At 38.5% G+C, this 19,803-nt stretch overlaps 2 protein-coding genes across 2 annotated transcripts; both read right to left on the bottom strand.

Annotated features, from left to right (window-relative positions):
* Positions 1-970: 970 nt before the first annotated feature.
* LOC144666144 (phenazine biosynthesis-like domain-containing protein) lies at positions 971-7,979 on the bottom strand. The gene is made up of 10 exons (XM_078527507.1): positions 7,848-7,979; positions 7,080-7,179; positions 5,480-5,578; positions 4,021-4,083; positions 3,491-3,543; positions 3,324-3,357; positions 2,559-2,643; positions 1,967-2,160; positions 1,562-1,624; positions 971-1,154 (listed from the first exon to the last, which is right to left on the bottom strand). The coding sequence occupies exons 1-10, from the start codon at positions 7,947-7,949 to the stop codon at positions 1,042-1,044; spliced, it is 906 nt and encodes a 301-aa protein (XP_078383633.1). The 5' UTR covers positions 7,950-7,979; the 3' UTR covers positions 971-1,041.
* Positions 7,980-10,797: 2,818 nt separating this feature from the next.
* On the bottom strand, positions 10,798-17,611 carry LOC144666146 (phenazine biosynthesis-like domain-containing protein). Its single transcript, XM_078527508.1, has 10 exons — positions 17,503-17,611; positions 16,794-16,893; positions 16,546-16,644; positions 15,438-15,500; positions 14,417-14,469; positions 13,963-13,996; positions 13,306-13,390; positions 12,447-12,640; positions 11,774-11,836; positions 10,798-11,638 (listed from the first exon to the last, which is right to left on the bottom strand). The coding sequence occupies exons 1-10, from the start codon at positions 17,602-17,604 to the stop codon at positions 11,526-11,528; spliced, it is 906 nt and encodes a 301-aa protein (XP_078383634.1). The 5' UTR covers positions 17,605-17,611; the 3' UTR covers positions 10,798-11,525.
* Positions 17,612-19,803: the final 2,192 nt, after the last annotated feature.

Raw genomic sequence — 19,803 nt, 5'->3', positions numbered from 1 at the left:
GGTCTCTTGGAGGTGATCATGAGAGGCTGACTAATAAAAGTGACAACTTCAAAATACTCAAAAAAGCTTTGACTTGTATTCTATATTTAAAACCAGTGATTTAGCCTTATTAGGTTCAAGAGAAACTTGCATCATAAATACAGCCTGATGATTTTACTTTTTAGTTATATAGATTTCACTAAGAATATCGATATAAAATCAGCATTAATTCCCCTGAAGAAACGAGACGTTTTAAATATTTTTTTCAAGGTTAATATCGATAAATATGAGATAGTAAGTTATGCTCGTAAAATAATTGTTTTATATGTACGTTTCTACTAACAAAACACAAAAAAATACAAAAAATGTGACTTGGATAACTTTTCCCAAACAAATGAAACTGCCCATCGAGCAGACAGTTCTTTGTGACTGCAAACTTCGTGAATTATTCGCAAACGCGATTTACCTTTGACACTCAAGATGTTCAAGAGAAAATCGCTCTTTGCTGCAGAAATAAACCTAAATAATATTCTTGTCATATTCATGAGTTTAACATGATGTTCTTCTGAGAAACTTTTGTTTTATATTTCTTGGCAGGATCCCGGCAGGATATGCTTTTACATACGATTCTGTTTACGAAACACAAAGCGTAAAGATGTGTGTTGCAACAAACCAAACTAGCCAAGGGAGCATTATTTCTGTGCGAATGCTCATTTCGCGTGTTGTACACCTTTAAGATAAAAATAACGATTGAATCATTGCCATATTCTGTATGTCTCTGGCATCCATCACGGACATTGAGCTCGTCACGCAATCTCTCTTCCGATCGTCACGCAAGCCCGCGATTTGACTTTTGACTCGAATTATTTTTATTTGATAATTTTTAAAAAATTTAAAATTGAAAATAATTTTAGGATTAGCATACAATTAGCCCTTTATGTATTGTTTATGTTCGATTTGCCTTTTTATAGTAACTTTTGTTAAAAAAAAAAATATATACATGCGTCCACATATATATGAGGCCAGATGCGTCATGTTAGTAAGGAGAAGTGTTGCGTGACGTTATAAGTGCAGACTTCCTTGTAGCACTAACACTGCTTGTCCAGCGACGTCGACTCTGTTGTCTTGTCTGACGTGAATTCTGAGTTCCCCGCCACGAGACGAGCACTGTCGAGCTAAGGGAAAAGTAGTGATAAAATTTAATCCACGATAATGTCGGTATTAACCGAAACCACCACCAAAGCATAGGGAAGGAAGGGTAAGGAGATGAATTCGCAAGGGGGTTGGGTAGGGTGAAAGGCTACAGGGGAGGGGGTAGATGAGAAGGTGAGCCTGCAATCCTTACTGTTTAGCTGCCTTATCCATGATAAGAGGAATGAACTTAATCTGATAAATTTTAACAGCATATAAATAACGGTAAGGGGTGTGAGATGATTTTTGTACACTCAAGCATGCTCACCCAATTGGCTAACTCAAGATGACCTGTAATCTGAGGTTTATGACAAAAAGAGAACTTCTGAATCCCAAATTAAAGTAACTTTTTGATTCCAAGGGCGCTTAACACAAAGTGCAGACAACTCACCATATAAGTCATTCTTCTGTAGCCTTGATGACCAATAACTGGCAAGAACTGTGTGTGCTGAGCCTAATGTAAAATTGTGATAAGAAAAAGAAGTGAGTGTTGATTATAAGTGGCTTTGTGGTCAAGATGACGGTTTTTGGCAAGTCTAGTAAAATACTACAGTTCATACAACCATTTTGTGCACCTTGTTGCAAAGTAGGAAAAAATATAAGGATGGTATAGAAATTCAATTATTAATAGTTATAAATTCAAGATCTTAATAATAGCATTAAAAAGTCAGTCCTCTTCAGGCCTACTCTTACAAACTACTGATGCTCCTGAGTTCAAACCATTTACTGCAGTATTCAGAACTTTACTGTTACATGAGACAGCCCAAGGAACCTTTGAAAGTTTCTCACTACTCACCAGTCACGGGATCCTCAGGGACACCAAGCCATGGAGCAAAATAACGAGAAACAAAGTCATATACTGTACCACAGCTTTCCACACAACCATTTGACCCAGTCCCCTGCAGGGTTACAATCACACCACGGACAACTCCAGACGAGTGAGCATCCATCATGGCCTGGAAGTCTGGAGAGAGGTCTTCCAAATCCTCTCTGTTAAAAATAAAATTTGATTTTTTCACTGATCACAAATTGTAATGAAATTGAGCACGTCCTTTTCTGGATAAGTTAAATTTATGTACTTTTTCTTGTCTGGAAAAAATGTTGTCAAAGCTATGGTTTGACATAAGTTAACTTCTAAGACATGAGTTCTGATCTGGTCACATGACAACATGACATGCCAACTGGACCTCCACTGTAACAAACATGGCCATACAGCTTATATTGAGAATATACAATAGTTAGAAGTCTACTTAATTAGCAACAGGGTGGTAGTTAAGATGGCCTTCCCCTTAATTTCTGTTTGAATGATGACAGCAGTAGTAATATCAAATTATAATAACTTTATTGTTCGGTTAGAGTTTTCATAAATTAATGTGGTTAAACCCAACCTTGTCAATGAAGGCTCTAGACACAACAGCAGGTTTTTGGTTTCTTTAGAGTATTCAACTTCCTTCACTCCGAGCTCACCTACAACTAAATTAAGATTTTGGATTAGTATTGTTAGGAAATCAAGATTTTCCATTCTACACTCATCTGAATTTTGATAGAGATAGGTAAGTCAGGATTTATGAATTTGGCAGGGGTATTCTAATTGCTACTTTGTACTTCTGAATGGGATAACCAGCCCAGGGGGGCTCCGGGGGGGGGGGGTACTCAAAAAAGTTTTATACGGGGAGGCTCCGCCCCAAGTTCTAACCCCTTACCCTTTTATATACCATTTTTGACAGAAATTGTACCCCTTTCGTATACCTTTAACTGAAAAAAGGTACCCCTTTCATATACCTAAGAGACATGGCTGGACTTAAAATAGGACGTTTTCATGTCATTTTTATGTAGCGCTTAATAAATTAAAATAATACAGCCATAAATTGCGTCTGTTTGAAATATTTTAATTAAAGGCCCTTTTAAATAGCCAAATGACAGATTTCCATACCCTTTAATATACTTAAACTCGTGAAATCTCTACCCTTTTATATACCTGAAGCCTGAAAAAGGTACCCCTAACGGGCGGAGCCTCCCCATATAGGCCATTATAGGGAGTACACCCCCCGGGGGGGGGGGGGCTTCAGTGAGATCTGATCTAATTAAGGCCCTTAAATTTTTCAGATTTATTATAAGTCCAGAGCTTATCATGACAAGCTGAAATTGTATACCTGCTTTCAATAATCTTGTTATTGTTAAGTCATCCTAAAAGAGAGAAATGAACCCTGTTATACCACTTTGCTGAAAATCGCTTTGTTCTGCACCTCAAAGGGATTATCATCATTACACACAGGTGGACGTAAAGGTCCGTCCAATGACTTAACATTTGACAACATACTTCATGTAGTGGTTCACTGTCATTTAATGGAAGATCTAAGCAGATTGATGAACCTGAAACCAAAAACACAGAACAGTGTCATTGAAACACTCTCCAACAGGTCTGTAAAACATGCATACATGTTTGCCCGGTTACATTATTGTTGTTGTAATGGGTGTCCTAAGACCTTCAGTGTCCATGATTGTACGACAGATTCCAATGTGAAAGGCTTCATAGCGCGGTGGTGACATGGAGGTCTTGGGTTCAAGTCCTGTTTGAGGCCTGATCTTTTCCAGGCTTCTTTAATATTTACAAACAAATTATTGTCTTGCTCAAAATAATTGCAAACAACTCAGTGGAGGGATCATTTCCTTTCTATTTGCAGTTTCACACAACACAACTCAGAAAAAAAAACTGTTGGGAATTGTGTTTACCATGAAAGACAAGGGACAAGTCATGCTGCCACACATTCACTAAAACATGCCAGGTCAAATCTAGCTAAAAATATTTCCACCTTCAGCAAACATATTTTTCAACATTTTTGGGCCTACCTTGTCTTCTTGCCATTAAATTTCCACTTAAAGTTTCAAATGTCAACTCTGTGTTTGGGTTGCCTAAAACAAGAAGTACAGTCAACTCTCTCTAAGACGGACACCGTCGGGACTGGCCCCAACTGTCCGTCTTATAGAGGTGTCCGCCTTATAGAGAGTCGACGTAACGTGACACCAGAAATTTTGAGACGATAAAGCTAAACGGCTATGCACAACGAATACACGTCTGTTTTAGTCGCTTACGTTAGCAAAACCTATAAAGTGGAACAAAAATAATATCAGAGATTCGACGTGTTTGTTAATAACAAACGGTGATACTGTAAGTAGAAAACTAAATCTACAAGTTTAAGCAGAGAAGTAATGCGTTTTAGCAGATTGTTTTTGGTAAATTTGGTATTCAAAAGGCGCTGACCTGCTATGCTATATGTCGATAACAAGTTTTGAAGTATTATTCACGAAAAAATAACTTTTAGTGCCTGTCCGTTGGCGGTTTCAAAGTGTCCGTTGTCCGTCTTAGAGAGGTGTCCGTCTTACAGAGAGTTTTCTTACAGTAAAATGACTGAAAAACGACAGGGACCATAACCAGGTGTCCGTCTTATGGAGGTGTCCGTCTTATAGAGGTGTCCGTTAAGAGAGAGTTGACTGTATCCACAATCAGTCAGCAATGCAGCCAAAATCCAGGATAATCAGACAATTGTAAAAATTACAGATTACTTTAATTGCAATGAAGTGCCTATTCATGATTTTTATTTACTTGCCTTATGGAACTTAGGCAATAATTATATTTAATTTATATCAAAATATCCTAATTTTCATGATTCTCTGTTGGCAAGAAGGCATGTGAATGAGGCAAAGGGTTAAGGGGTTTTGTTTTTTTGAAAAAAAAAAAAAAAAAAAAAAAAACCCCCTAAAAACCAAAAAAAACAAAGCAAAAAAACAATTTATTTCGGAAACCTTAACACACACGGGTTGACACAAAGAGTGAAGGAACCAGCCCCCGCAAGGTCTCATGTAAATGGCTTTCTGCCCTTGAAGAGAACAATAGAACAAACAACAAGAACAATAATTATATATTTCCCTAGCTAGCCAAACAAGAGCTGTAACACTATAAATATCAACCACACTGGTCAACACAGTGCAATTAATTGGCCAAGTTGTCTTGTTTGTATGTTGTCAAATTTCTGAGAATTGTATCCAGAGTTTCAGACTTCCGGTCCAAATTCAAAGGAAAACTGAAAACACAATAGCATGACTTAATGAGTACTCACTTTTCTTTTGCATGTGGAACGGAAGTCTGAAACTCTGGATCTGTGTATTGACAGCTAATTAAGCCTGACAGGAATTTTTTAAAAGTTGTGTCATGTCTTCTAGACAGTGTAAATTAGCAAAATGAAATAACTATTAATAATATTTTTACTTAAAAGCAAAATGCAGAGCAGAAACCACTCTTGCAACTCACCCAAGGAGTTGAACAACACTGCTGCTGAAGCTAGAGTTGCATGTCCACATAAAGGTACTTCACATTTTGGTGTGAACCAACGCAGACCAAAACAGGATCCTAGCAAAGCAAAATAAAATATCAAAATTCTAGAAGGAGGTGGGGTCAGTGTAACGGGCTTTTTGAGATAGGGGGTTAAAAGAGAGAGGAATATATTTACTGATAGAGCAGTTTTCAATTGAGTGTCGTAAAACCAAAACCAAAGTTATTACTCTGGCCAATCACAATGGACACAGACAATTTAGTAAACCAATCAAAACTCAAAGCAAATACATGTAGCTGGCACGAAGCGCGGGAAAACGTGCGCAAGCGAGGGGAAGTGGCGCGAGATTTTTAAGCCAATCACTAAGCATAGTCATGCAAAACCAATTGCAATGCAAACGCAATTTACTTTCAACACTCAAGTGAAAACTGCTCTAAAATACTAAGTATTAATTGCATAATTTTTGTCTTACTACTAAGATCCAGTTGCATTGTTCAAAGGGTGGATAATGCTATCCACTGGATAAATCAGTTAATATACAAAACCTACTTTGCTATCCACTAGATAGTGATTTATTTGATGGATAGCGTTATCCATCCTTTGAACAACAGCTGGGGCCTGGGCCCAGGGGGGGTACTCCGGCTTGTAAATGAGGGGGATGATCGAATGGAGGCAAAACTCAGGACCCAAAAAAATCCCTGAGTCTTCCGACATTACCCAAAAAAATCCCTGGACCAAAAATAACCCCCCCAAAAAATCCCTTGTCAAATTACCCCTAAATTGCCAGGAGAGGCAGTAATCTAACGCAAAGAAAACCATAAAAATTGAACGCCCGTGTTTGTTTATTCATCATACCATAAAAACGCCAAGGCCGTGCCAGGGCACTTTAGTTTGTTTTTAATAACCAAAAAAATCCCCTATATTAATCAAGTCACCCAAAAAAATACTTGCCAGATTTTCCAACCCAAAAAAATCCCGTAATCGAAAATTTCAAACCCAAAAAAATCCTTCGATCATCCCCGTCATTTACAAGCCGGAGTACCCCCCTGGGGGCCTGGGCTTTTCAATAATGTGTATGCTGCTCAATCAACATATATAACCTAGATAACCTAGTGATTTTCCAATCCCTAGCTGTCATCAAGCTTAATAATTATTATTTTTTAACTTAATCAATTTCATTTTCACTGCACAAATTATATAAACTTAAGAGATATACAAACAATAGAAAGAACAAAAAATATAGCTAGATAAGGAAAAAAAAGGATGCAGTGAGGAAAGACTAGAAGGGAACATTAGCACCATATGTCATATGTGCTAGTCCACCCATTATGATGACAACAATGAACGAAATGAATTGAAAACAAACAAACAAAGTGGGTCAAAATTTATTGATCACAGCCAGCAGATGTGACCTGTTGAACCTGTTGAATTGAAGTGAACTTCTGTTTCCTGAGAGGTCTTCTAAGATAATCGAAGGCAGTGAAAATGTAACTGATGATTGAGTAGAGCTCACATGTTGGGTTGTCAAATATTCAGAGCATATATGTTATTGGAAGGTGCAGCAACAGCACCAATTACCTGTGCTGTTGGTGTCATGCTTATTTTTCTCCAAGATAAATGCAGTGTCTGACAAGTTCATTTCTTTTGCAATTTTTTGCAAGATGTCATCACTTAATTTCTGAAAAATTGTTTAACACAAAATACGTTGATGATGTGATGCATGGTGTTGAGATGTTTATTAGCTTAATCTAATGACTCTTACAAAATATAAACAAAGGTTTATAATTTTCATTTTCTCAACCTCGCGATATTTTCTCTGATGTACAAAATTTCTTTCAAACTGAAGGAAATCTCAAAATAACAGTTTTCTAAGGTAAAAAACAACAGTAACAACAACAAAAAACAAAACAAAACAAAAACAAAGAAATAAACTGAAAATAAACATGGATGGTTTAAACGACTGAATACGGTCAACAAATCGAATTTTAAAAAAAATATTGAAGTTCTATATTTTAAATTATACAGGGTACCTACACACAGTAAGACCCCCTTCCCCACCCCCCACCCTCTGCATATGCATGAAAGTTCTCCTTTATAATTATAGGTCCTCCTCTCCTCTTGCTTAGGCCCTGCAAAAAGGGTTTCATTTGGATCTAAAAATACCACCTAACTAGAAAAAAGTTTTCCAAAGTAACATTGAAAATAGCTTAGATGCATTTAAAAATTATATTAAAGACTAAAAAGCTTTGCGTTCTTTTATCGCAAGTGCACTGTCACCCTGAATTAACCAAATTTTGCAAAAACTTACGAGCCCTGAGAGTTTTTGTCTCTCTAGAGTTAACTAACTTTTGATCCTACAAGGCATACTGCGGCTGGGTTTCCACCAAAAGGTTTGTCTGTAAATGCATCCACCACAAAAATACGAAGAACATTCTCTTCGTCCGCCATCTTGATTTTAGTAGTGTCGTTACCAGTCCTCCACGGGGCGAAGTTTCCCACGCGGCAGACACGAGGGATGGCAGAAGGGTTAGAAGGGAGGGTGGGTGGAGAGAGTTCCGGTTTGACTTGCGAGCAGGCAAGAGCTATAAAGAGCTATGTCACGGGGATTTCGCATATTTTTTATCTAAACGATCTGAAATGTTCTGAAAATACTAGTAGGCAACTACCTATGACTATCTAAAGGAAGATATAACGTTAATTTTCGGGAGAAGCATCGGCGGATGGTGATGCTTGTCTAAATCACAAACTAGGTATTGGGGCCAAGGCAGTCTTGCCCAGTCTGCCAACTATAGTATAGGTCATTCCTATTTCGCAATTACCTTGTTAGCCGTTATATAACTGTAGACAAGTAGTACTAGTGATTTTCCAGCATGCAAGTAGAAGTACAATCATGGCAATATTTCAGTGTCGCATGTCTTAGATAGGCTAGTTGCTAATGCTCTTGCAGCAAGTACATACGTTAAGCAAGCAGCCAGTTTATTTCGCAGTTATTTTCCCTCCCTGCCCACCCAGTTTTTGTTTTTGTTCTTGGTGGGATTTGTTTGTACAGGCAGCCTTGTGTATTATATTTATTCCTCGCGAAGCGAGGCCGAAGGCCGAGCGTAGCGGGGTGTATAATTCTGTCCCTCAAAGGGCTCAGGCGGGATGAAATCTCGTGTGGAGTTTACGGTCATATATATATATATATTTATTTATTTGTGAGCTTGGTGTGTGGCGGAAATGACGTCACACGGCCGCCGCGTACTGGTGGCCTAATGGTAAGGCGTCGAACTTGAAATCAGATCTTCGGGACTGAGGGCGCGGGTTCGAATCCGGCTAGGGTTTTTTTTTTTTTTTTTTTTTTTTTTTCCTTATTTTTTTTGTGGGTTCGAATCCTGAGCCTTTCATTTTTATCGTTTTTCTTTTCGGATTAAAATAACACTGATTTCCACATAATACTCCCTCAACGCCTATTCAGGCTATAAACCTTTCATCGCCATCAGGGGCGCGCGGGCGGAGGGTTCGAATCCTCCTGCCGTTCGTTCTTCTTTTTTTTTAATGCCCTCAAATAAATGTCCAAAATGCGACTATCCAATAATTTGTCGATGATTTTGAAAATAGCCTGCGCTTCCCAACGCTTTATACCTCTTTACGAACCTGAAAGAGCCGCCATCTTCAAAGCGGAGTAGACCCTGGGAACGAGGGTGTCGCGGCCATGCCCGTTACTAATTTTTAACAAATATATCTTCCTGCCTACTGTGGAAAATTGAATATGTACAATGTTCAACTTCAAATAATCCACTCCAGAGCTTCGCGAGGCCCTGCGAGTCACGTATTACTAGTTTCTGTTTTATTTTGTTATAGTAGTTTGTCTATTTTCACTCGGAGTGTAATTTAGTATTTTATTTTCTATGTTGTTATTGAAAGTTACATTTTAACAATTGTCAATAAAGATTAAAGGCTACCTTAGACCCAAACCTATGTGTGTTTTGGTTGTGTGGTTTAGATATAAATTAACCTACCGGAAATATCGGTTTTGGCTGACGCACGGAAACAACTTGAAAACGTTAGCCTAACTTTTTCAAGCTGCAATCCGTTTCCATTTGAGCCATATCATCCGCAGCCAAAGACGCTCGTTAAAAGTTTCAGTGCTTTAGTATAGCAATTTTTAATAAAAATGGACCATTATTTTTAGGTTTCCTTGAACACAAAAATAAATTTTCACTGTTCAATAATCTGGTAAAATTCGTGACATAGTCCCTTTTAATAAGCTGCTTTGCCGCTCGTGCGTTTGACCCAAAGGTGACCCTGCTCACAGGCTAGGCTTGTCGAAGGACAAATTCAATTTGACTTCAGTTTATATCAGTACCTTACATTGTTATTTCACTAGAATGACTGTAAATGCGTCCTAAAAAGAAAATACATGTTTTCTTATTCTTTTCATTTTTTCCGAAAAAAATATTGAGCATTGAAATTTTCAGGGAAGTCGTACAAATCACTTTTTCAGTTTCACGAGTCACAGAAGACTGACGTATCTTAAAAGGAGATACCTGAACGCCTCGACGGAGTAGAGAAAACCTTTAGTTTGCTTATACTGACAAATCTGAACCAGAAGCATAGGTGCTTCTGTCTGTACCCACACACTATTACATGAAAACTCTTCACAACAAAAAAAATCTGCATTTGGTTCCGCAGGGGGCTACTCAAAAATGCTTTGTACGGGGAGGCTCCGCCCCGAGGTCCAACCCCTTACCATTTTATTTACCATTTTGACAGAAAAGGCACCCCTTTCGTATACCTTTTACTGTAAAAAGGTACTCCTTTCATATACCGAAAAGACATGTCGTATGCCTTAAACAGAAGTCTTGACGCCATTTTTATGCAGCGTTTAATAAATGTAAATGATACCTCCTTAAGGTGCGTCTGTTCGAAATATTTTAATTGAAGGCCTTTTTAAAAACCTAAATAACCCGGCGATATCCCTACCCTTTCATGTGCCTAAACCTGTAAAATCCCTACCCTTTTATATACCTGAAGCCTGAAAAAGGAGCCTCCCCGGGATTTGGTTGCTCTGGGAGGAAACGAGTTAAATAAGTCCACAGATTGATTGCGTGTGGCCATTCAAAGGAAAGCTACTGTGCAGTACATTCATGTGGTACTGGTTGCTCTGGAAAAATGAAACTGGGAAGAGATACTCTTCAATTTTAAACTTGGATGGTCTCTTGGGAGTGAGAGGGTGAAATAAGACTGGCATTCATTAATTTTTGAAGGACCATTCCCAAGTTTCCCAACTCCAAAATATCAAAAAAAGTTTGAACTGTATTCTTTATTTAAAACCAGTGTTTCAGCCTTATCGAGGCTTAAAGAGAAACTTACATCATAAATACAGGATTTTACTTCTTAGTTATAACAGACTGAAGACTTACAGATTTTTTTTTTACTAAGAATAACAAAATAAAAATAGCATTAATACCCCTGAAGAAACGAGAAGTTTTAAATATTTTTAAGGTAAATATAGATAAATATCAGCCCTCCAAACTTCAGTTGGCATGTGCATTCGTATACAGAAATATAAACCCGAAATACATGTACAGACAGTAATTCTTCTTTTTATAAACTTAAATATTGAGTTTAAAAAGAAGTTGTTCCCAATCGTATCAGTTGTCTTTTTCTTACGCCTGTCGACAGGAAATGTGTTTAATATATATGTACGTTCCTACTTACGAAACAAAAAAAAAAAGAAAAAAATGTGACTTGGATAAGTTTTCCCCAGCAAATTAAACTGGCCAGGGTACAAGCTCCATCCCTGCATTGGCCTGACTGCCCACTTCATGTTTTGTAAATACCGGTATTAAAATATTGCCATATTCTGTTAGACCCCTCCGCAACCGTTACTCAGTCATTTAGGCTGTCACGCAACGCTAGTAAGGAAAAGTGTTGCGTGACGTTATAAGTAAATATTGTCATATTCTGTTAGACCCCTCTGTAGCCGTTACTCAGTCATTTAGGTCACGCAACGCTAGAAAGGAAAAGTGTTGCGTGACGTTATAAGTGCAGACTTCCTTGTAGCACTAACACTGCTTGTCCAGCGACGTCGACTCTGTTGTCTTGTCTGACGTGAATTCTGAGTTCCCCGCCACGAGATGAGCACTGTCGAGCTAAGGACAAAAGTAAAAATTTACTCAACAAAAATGTCGTAAGTAAAGGCGGTGTTACACAAGCAAAAAATTTGTTTCCTTTCTGCAAATTTTCTTGGTTCCCAGGTCGCTTTATACAAAGTGTAGACAGCTTACCATAAAAGTCGTTCTTCTGAAGCCTTGATGACCAATAACTGGCAAGAACTGTGTGTGCGGAACCTAAATAGGAAATTTTGATAAAAAAGAAGCGCATGTGGATTAATATGTGTCATGCACTCTCATCGACTCCCATGCGCTCTCGTCAACTTTGAACGTGCTCAAATGTTTGATGAGAGTCAATGAGAGTTTTTCCTCCTTTGGCCAGAGTGGACGATAGTCGATGAGTGTTGACGAGAAACCCTCATGAGAGTCAACTCTCATCCCCCCTCGTTTGGCCTGGGATTTACCATCTGACATGGTTCTTTAAGGCCAGTGTTGGACATTCTCGTCCCCAGAGCCGCTTGTCCGTCTAAGCCGGCTGAGCCTGTGCACGAGAAACAAGTGGCTCTGGGGACACATGATTTGATTGGCTAGATTTTAACAAAAGAGACAGCCAATCAAATAAGCTGTTTTAAAATGCCTTTGTTATGCAATATTTTAAAGCGGTTGATGTGATTGGCTAGATAGGAAACTCCCTTTGTTAAAATCTAGGCAATCAAGGGTCCCCAGGGCCACTTGTTTCTTGTGCACAGACTTTGCCGGCTAAGACGGACAAGTGAATTTGGGGACCAGAAGGGGGTTTGGATAGATAAACGGCTCAGTAAGCCTTTGATAGTTCCTCCTTACTCACCAGTAACAGGGTCCTCAGGGATACCAACCCATGGAGCAAAATAGCGGGAAACAAAGTCATACACGGTACCACAGCTGTCCACACAACCATTTGATCCAGTCCCCTGCAGGGTTACAATCACACCACGGACAACTCCAGACGAGTGAGCATCCATCATGGCCTGGAAGTCTGGAGAGAGGTTTTCCAAATCCTCTCTGTAAAAAGAAACATTGTTTTATCTACTGGCAACAGATTGATCATGTCTTTTCCTAATCATTTCTGCTTATATATATGGCGCTGTCATTCTGCTAGCTGTTATGTCTCAGTAAACAACAATCTGTACTTTTAAAATTATTTTAAAAGATCAAAATATCTTGGCCAAACGGCACAATTTATTCAAATGTAAACTTGCACATTGCAACTTTTAGTAGTGCTCAGATTTCTCTTGGCACAATGCCTGCAGTGTACTTACAATATATGTTGAACGAAACTAGTAAACACAGTACACTATAGCAGGCGCATACCGTTGAGGGTATTGGGCATTCTGTTCCATGTGAAATTTGTCTTGGCATCAATGAAGCTGATCAACAATGATAGTACATGACTGTAAGGAGCAAAGCTGACAGGCTGATAGACTGCTCAATGTGTCAAAGCTAACCTCTTACACTGATTGCCTGTCATTCTTTTGACTAATGCATGACTAGACAAAACAATGTAGGGGGGAGGGGTGGCGCTCTGAAAGAAAAGTTTCTCGGCCCTTTGGGCCTCTATTTGCTCTAAAAGAAGGGGGAAGGCCCTCCCCTAGATCGGCCACTGTATACTATCGTGTGCTATCCTCTTTGAATAAAGTTGCCACCTACTAGACATAGCTAGACCTAACCTTGTCAATGAAGGCTCCAGACACAAGAGTAGTTTCTTGGTAGTTTTAGAGTATTCAACTTCCTTCACCCCGAGTTCACCTACAACTAAATAAACATTAAAGTTAGTGGAAGCCATGGTAACCTAATGGTTAGTATGCTCATCAGGACTCTATCCTAAGCAGTCCAGGTTTGAGTCCAGGTAGGGGTCATGGTGTTGTGTTCTTAGGCAAGACACTTTACTCTTCTACTCTCTTTATCCAGGAGTATAAATGAGTACCAAAGAATAAAATGCTCGGAGGGGTAGCCCTGGGATGCAGTAACATTTACCCAAGGGGGGGGGGGAGAGCAAAATTACTCATTGAAGAGAGGCACTTATGAGAGTCAAAGTTTCAAGAACTCAACACATGACAGGTAGACAAACTTGTACACAAACAAAAATATGTATGCATATAATTGGAAGATTATTCCACGCTTTCCAAGTTTTAGAAGTCTCTTACAAATTACTGCCACATGATATGTCATACATTAACGATTCTGAAAAGATTGTTTCCTTTATATAATTTGCAATCAAAATTAAGAAGACATGAATTATGTTTATGCATTACATGATAGATGAAATAGACCCTAGTGCTATGATTAATTTTATATAATGAACCCATAATGGAATGATTTTGTACCTGTTTTAATCAATCTTGTTATTGTTTGGTCTTCCTAGAAGAGAAAAAAGAACCCCAGTTATGTATCACTGTGCGGAAAGTTCGGGGATCATCATCACTATCAAGCTGTTAGAAGCTAGGAGATGAAAAGGTCTTTTCATTCCTGCCAGTTCATGAAGCTTGCTCAAATCAATTAAAGATACTACTGTCATTTACTTTAAATTCTGCACAATTTTCAGATGCTGGGAAAGGTGCAGCTGCAGCTGAGATGTTGTCTCATATATTTATTAGTAAAAACATGTTTAGATTACAGGACACCCAACCTAACAAGCTTTCAGCCAGAAAAGTAACTGGGTGTTCTGTGGTCATAAGAGGAACAAATCTTGGCTAGGTTAACTTAGGTTGGAGCTACAACTGAAAACTTCTCACATTAAGGCAAAAGACTATGAATTTATGTTACTTTTTGACAACCTACTTCATGTAGTGTTTCACTGTTATTTAATGGAAGATCTAAGCAGATTGATGAACCTAAAAATTATGTAAACAAAAAATAGTGTCATTAATATACTCTCTAACATGCATGTGCAAACTAATACCATACATAAAGTAATATCTCTGAAAGAAATGCATCGATCTTGTTAGCCTGTAAACAGGCTCCCAAGGGGAGCTGGGCGTAAAATAAATTGGGGAGCAAAGCAAGCAGAGAAGCGTGAGCGAAGCAAGAGCTGAGCTGAGCGTGTTTTTCTTTTTGCCTTGCCCCACTTGGGAGCCTGTCCGCAGGCTACAATCTTGTGCCATATGAGAGCATTTGTACTGATTTCTTGCATCAGATTACATTCTGAAAAAGTATCACCCTCTTGTTGCAATCTTTGCCAAGAAAATAGTTTCTTTATCCTTGATTCTGACGCTACATGTATACTGCTTCAATAAAAAAAAAAAAAAAAAAATTTTAGGGGGCCCCCCCAAAAAAAAAAGGGCCCAAAAAAAAAAAAAAAAAAAAAAAAAAAAAAAAAAAAAAAAAAAATAAAAAAAAAAAAAAAAAAAAAAAAAATTTTAAAAAATAAATATAAGCAAATCCAAGGGAGTTTCACTGATTTATATACTGAATAGGAAAAACATGCATAAGCACATGCAAGCCTTATGCTTGAAAAGGAGCTGTAAAAACTTTACTGAGTCCGATTCTGTTTCTAGCTACATTTATTTTTTTTAGGTATTGGGGGGCGGGGTTTCCGCGGGGCAATTTTTTCCTCAAGTGCCCACGCTCGTGTCATGTTGAATAATTTCTTCACTATAATATTGTTTGTTATGAACTTTCTCAACCAAGTACTAGATGTCACAATTTCAGGGTGTGAACTCAATATTAATAACAATCTGAACAGTAAGGCCTGTACTGCAACTAGTAATAACAGTTTAAAACATGGCCAGAGCTGAATCTTGACTGTTCTTATTTCAAGGTTTTGGTAAATATAAAATGTAACTAACATTTTAAGGCCTACCTTGTCTTCTTGCCATTAAATTTCCACTTAAAGTTTCAAAGGTCAACTCTGTGTTTGGGTTGCCTAAATTGAGCAAATAAATTTTTATCCACAGTCATATTAAAATCAGTCAGTGGAAATGTTGCCATCAACGAAGTAAGAAATAATAAAAATCAGTGAGCTCTACATGATACACTTCAACTAACTCTCAAAATGTGCAACTTTTTTTGAATGGACCACCTTTTTTTCTTTACAGCTACCATCAGAATGAATATGATGGGCTTCCATTCAATGGAGGTAGATAACTATTTTATTAATTTTTTTTACAGGGGTTGACCTTCGCGGTACCCACCCCACCTCTTGATGGCTGTCTTACATCATGAATGTATGACATCATCAGATTGGAATGCGCACCTCTTAAAAGCATGGCAAATGGCACCTCCAATCTGCAGTATACCGTAAAATTCCGGTTATAAGCCCCGGGCTTATACAACTTCGTAAGGGGTTTTGGGTGGGCTTATAACCGGGGGACTTATATCTGGGAAGGCTTATAAGGGGAATAAAAAAAACGTTTCGAAACGAGGCACGGGAGTGTTGATCGAAATACGTTTTTAAGTTAAAAACGCATAATAAAGCAACATTTAGCCCTGTTCAGTACTGTCATCTGGCATTTTTCTTTAAATTTGTCAAATAGAGAAAATCGGCTAATGTGTTTACATCCTATGTTTTCCCTGTGAAACATGACTCAGGGTGGAAAAATATTTTTTTTTGTAATCTGTGAAAGGTCTTTTTTTCCTCATGAATTGTTAGATGGCTATTTTATTTTTTTGTGAAATGTGATCTAGACCCCCCTTTACCACCTTCTTACAACAGTTACTGTTTTTTTTATACATACTTCAATGCACTCAGTTGCATGTGACATATTGCACAATTGTAATTCCGAAATGAATCATCACATGGACTTAATTGGGTGGCAAAAAGGATGTAAACATGTTAGCTCCATCTATCATTTCTTTCTTCAGAAAATCAGAGTTGGGTGTGGCAAAGATTTTTTAAAAAATGTGTTGTGTCTTCTTTTGTAAATATTTATCAAATTATTACAAACTGGTGCAAAAACTCTCAAACTCACCCAAGGAATTGAACAAGACTGCTGCTGAAGCTAGTGTTGCATGTCCACATAAAGGTACTTCACACTTTGGCGTGAACCAACGCAGACCAAAACAGGATCCTTGCAAAGCAAAACAAAATAATGAAATTCTAAAAGGGTTTGGAGGCTTTTAGATAAGGGCCCAAAAGAGAGTGAAACTTTTTTACTAATGGTATGATATTATCATCAACACAACAAAGTTGTTATCATTTGTCTTAAAAGCACATTACCTTTGCTGTATGTGTCATGCTTATTTTTCTCCAAGATAAATGCAGTTTCAGACAAGTTCATTTCTTTTGCAATTTTCTGCAAAGTGTCATCATTTAATTCCTGAATTCAGAAGAAATGTGATGCTTGTCAGAAATTTGAATTAAACTCCTTAAGGAGACCAATCAGGGCATTGCTCAATGTTTCTAACACTTTTTACACCTGATGGTCAAGAGTGCCAACACAACGTAAAGGTGTTTCAAGAGGGTGGCAGCCAAAGGCAGAGCATTTGAATATTGTTGTCGTAGATGGCATCAAGAGTCACTTAACTTCATTAAAAATTTGTTAGACATTCCACAAAAATGGTCAAAAGCCCCAACTTTGTGAAGATAATTGCCGTGAAATCCTATGCCTATATATACGCCCCCCGCCCCCCTCTCCGACTCCCTCCCCCCCCCCCTCCCCCCGTAACCCTTGCACAGACAGTTGGGCACGAAGCAACCCTTGGAGATTCATGTTCGCATCAAAGTATATACCAAATTAGATTTTTAAAATTATCCCCTATGGCCTAGACCCCCTCCCCTTCAAAATTCACCTTTAATTTTATAGGACAATTTGTTCTAGCGTTCGCAAAAAAGTCGCAAATCGTTTGTTCTTTTATTTATAATATTTAGCTTTAGAACTCACCCCTGATCTTACAAACCCTACACTATATTTTTAAAGTTTGCTTACTTTTGATCCTACAAGGCATACTGCAGCTGGGTTTCCACCAAAAGGTTTGTCTGTAAATGCATCTATCACAAAGATACGAAGACCATTCCTTTCGTCCGCCATGTTGGTCGTGTCGTTACCACTCTTCCGCGGTATAAGAAAAGTTTCCGAGAGTCTGGGCGCGCACGTGGTCACGGTTGGACTGGACTCCAAGGAAGGTTTGGCGGAGCTTGAGGCAGAGCCAGTGAAGCATGTGATTAATTTTAGTCAATAGCACGACTCAGGCAAGTAGGCAGGCAGGAAGGAAGAGATATGATTCGAACCTTTTACTGGTACTTATAAAAGATTAGTTCCTTGCTTTCTTTGCACTTGCCAGTTAAATTTACTGTGGTCCCGAATCTAGAAGGGTGTTCTTAATAAAAATTGAAAGGAAATTTATGAGCTTTCCACAAAAACCAAAAAATGAATGATGTCTGTATTGAACAGGTAAAGGGATGGTTTCTGTTATACATGTCAGAGATGCTAATCCACAAAGTTACGTATTTATAGTTTCAGAAACTGTTTGTGCTGTGTTGGGTCAAATAAAACACTGTTGGATCCGTTTTGTTAATTTTTGAAGCGTAGTTACATTTCCACTTCCATGCATTTGCCTGTCTGACTGACACCACCACAGCTAAGCACTTAAATATTTTTCTCTTGAAGCATCCTCGGAGACCCAGCGGCATCGGCCGAGTTCAGCGCCCATCGCCCGAGTTCAGCGGCATCGCCCGAGTTCGTCCCGTCCCGATCCCGACTAACTGCCACTGCTGGGTCTCCGAGGATGCTCTTGAAGGCAAACATTATTATCCAGGGCTGACGTCACGAGTCAACAGGTGGTTTTCACTGTCACGCCACTGTCACGCCGCGAAAAAAATAAATCCAAAACTATTGAGTGAAAAAATCAAGAATATTACAGGTTGGAGAAAACTACTAAATAAATTTTTTGTCCAAATCTCAGTTCAGTATGTTGTTCCGTATTCGAGTTATCCGTCAAAATGTTTCACGCGAATTTAGAGAGCACAGTATGGGAAGCCATGCTGGCCCGCTCCAACATGGCCGCCGGAAATCAATGAAAACATCTGGCATTACATTCTGCTATAAAAAGCGGTCAGATCACCCTCGTGAACAAGTAAACATTCACATAAATACTTCTAGCAAAACCTCAACTGTTCAGATTGTTGAAAAACGCAAGACAAGGCATTTTTTAAAGAGGGGGGGCGAAAAAAAAAAAAAAAAAAAAAAAAAGGGGGCAAAAATTTAGAAACATCCATTTTTTAAAAGAACGTGACAGCCTTCTGGCGGCCATCTTTGATCTCGTGTGGCGTGAAACTCCGAAATTCAAAATGCTCTATCTTAAAGACGGCGATTGCTATCAAGCTAAAAACCTTTAAAATGATATATATTTAGGAGGTTTAATAGCCAGTGAAGGATAAAAACTCAGGTGTCTCGTCATTCTCGTCCCCATAGCCCTTTCGTTTCTCTTAGCCGGCTTGGCACGAGAAAACGGAGGGCTCTGGGGACATAGGATTTTTGAATTAATTCGAATTTTTTTGATTGGCTGTTTGGGACAAAAAATTCCTAAACGGAAGTCAAAAACATAACGACTCTCTCATACATTCTTTTGAAACGTCATGACTGCATACATGAAGACCGGAAGTCCAACCTGGAAGAATCTAGGACTGGAAATTCTCTGTCCCCAGAGCCCTTGTTTCCTCGTGCCTAGGCCCTGCTGGCTAAGAGAAACAAAAAGGGCTATGGGGACGAGAATGGTGTCTTGTGATTCTAGATTTTAGAATTTTGATGACGTCACGAGAAAACCAAGAACTCGCCCCATTCTTCCTCATTTCTCGGTTGTGAACATTGGAATGGGGCTAAATTGACGAACTTTGAAAATTCAAAGAAAATTAACGAAAACAGCTACGACGGTAATTTTTTTGCATTGGTGAAAAAAGAAAACAAGGAAATTAATTTAAACGAAGAAAACATTTTGGGGTCATTGCACTTTAATTTTTGAAGGGTGTTTTTGCATCTTTTTCACCTTATAGCGTGTTTTGTCTATAGAGTAAGAACCTACAGGAAATTCTGAAAAATTACAGACAAACGTATGCATGAAAATCTAAAGGCACACGACCTTTTTGGTAACTCCTTTTGTATCTTTCACATTTTTAGAATTGCTAAAACCCGCAGCTCGTGTTTTCAGCCTAAAGGCTTTATCTCGGTGTAAGCTCAGTTACGTGGTCAAGGTGGTGTGTGGAATATTGGCTAATGCGGCAATATGGACCG

Source organism: Oculina patagonica, chromosome 9 (assembly GCF_052425735.1).
Source record: "Oculina patagonica isolate OP01 chromosome 9, crgOcupat, whole genome shotgun sequence".
NCBI lineage: Eukaryota > Metazoa > Cnidaria > Anthozoa > Scleractinia > Oculinidae > Oculina > Oculina patagonica.
The sequence above is the reverse complement of the archived record's forward strand: the minus strand, read 5'-3'. Positions and strand labels throughout refer to the sequence as shown.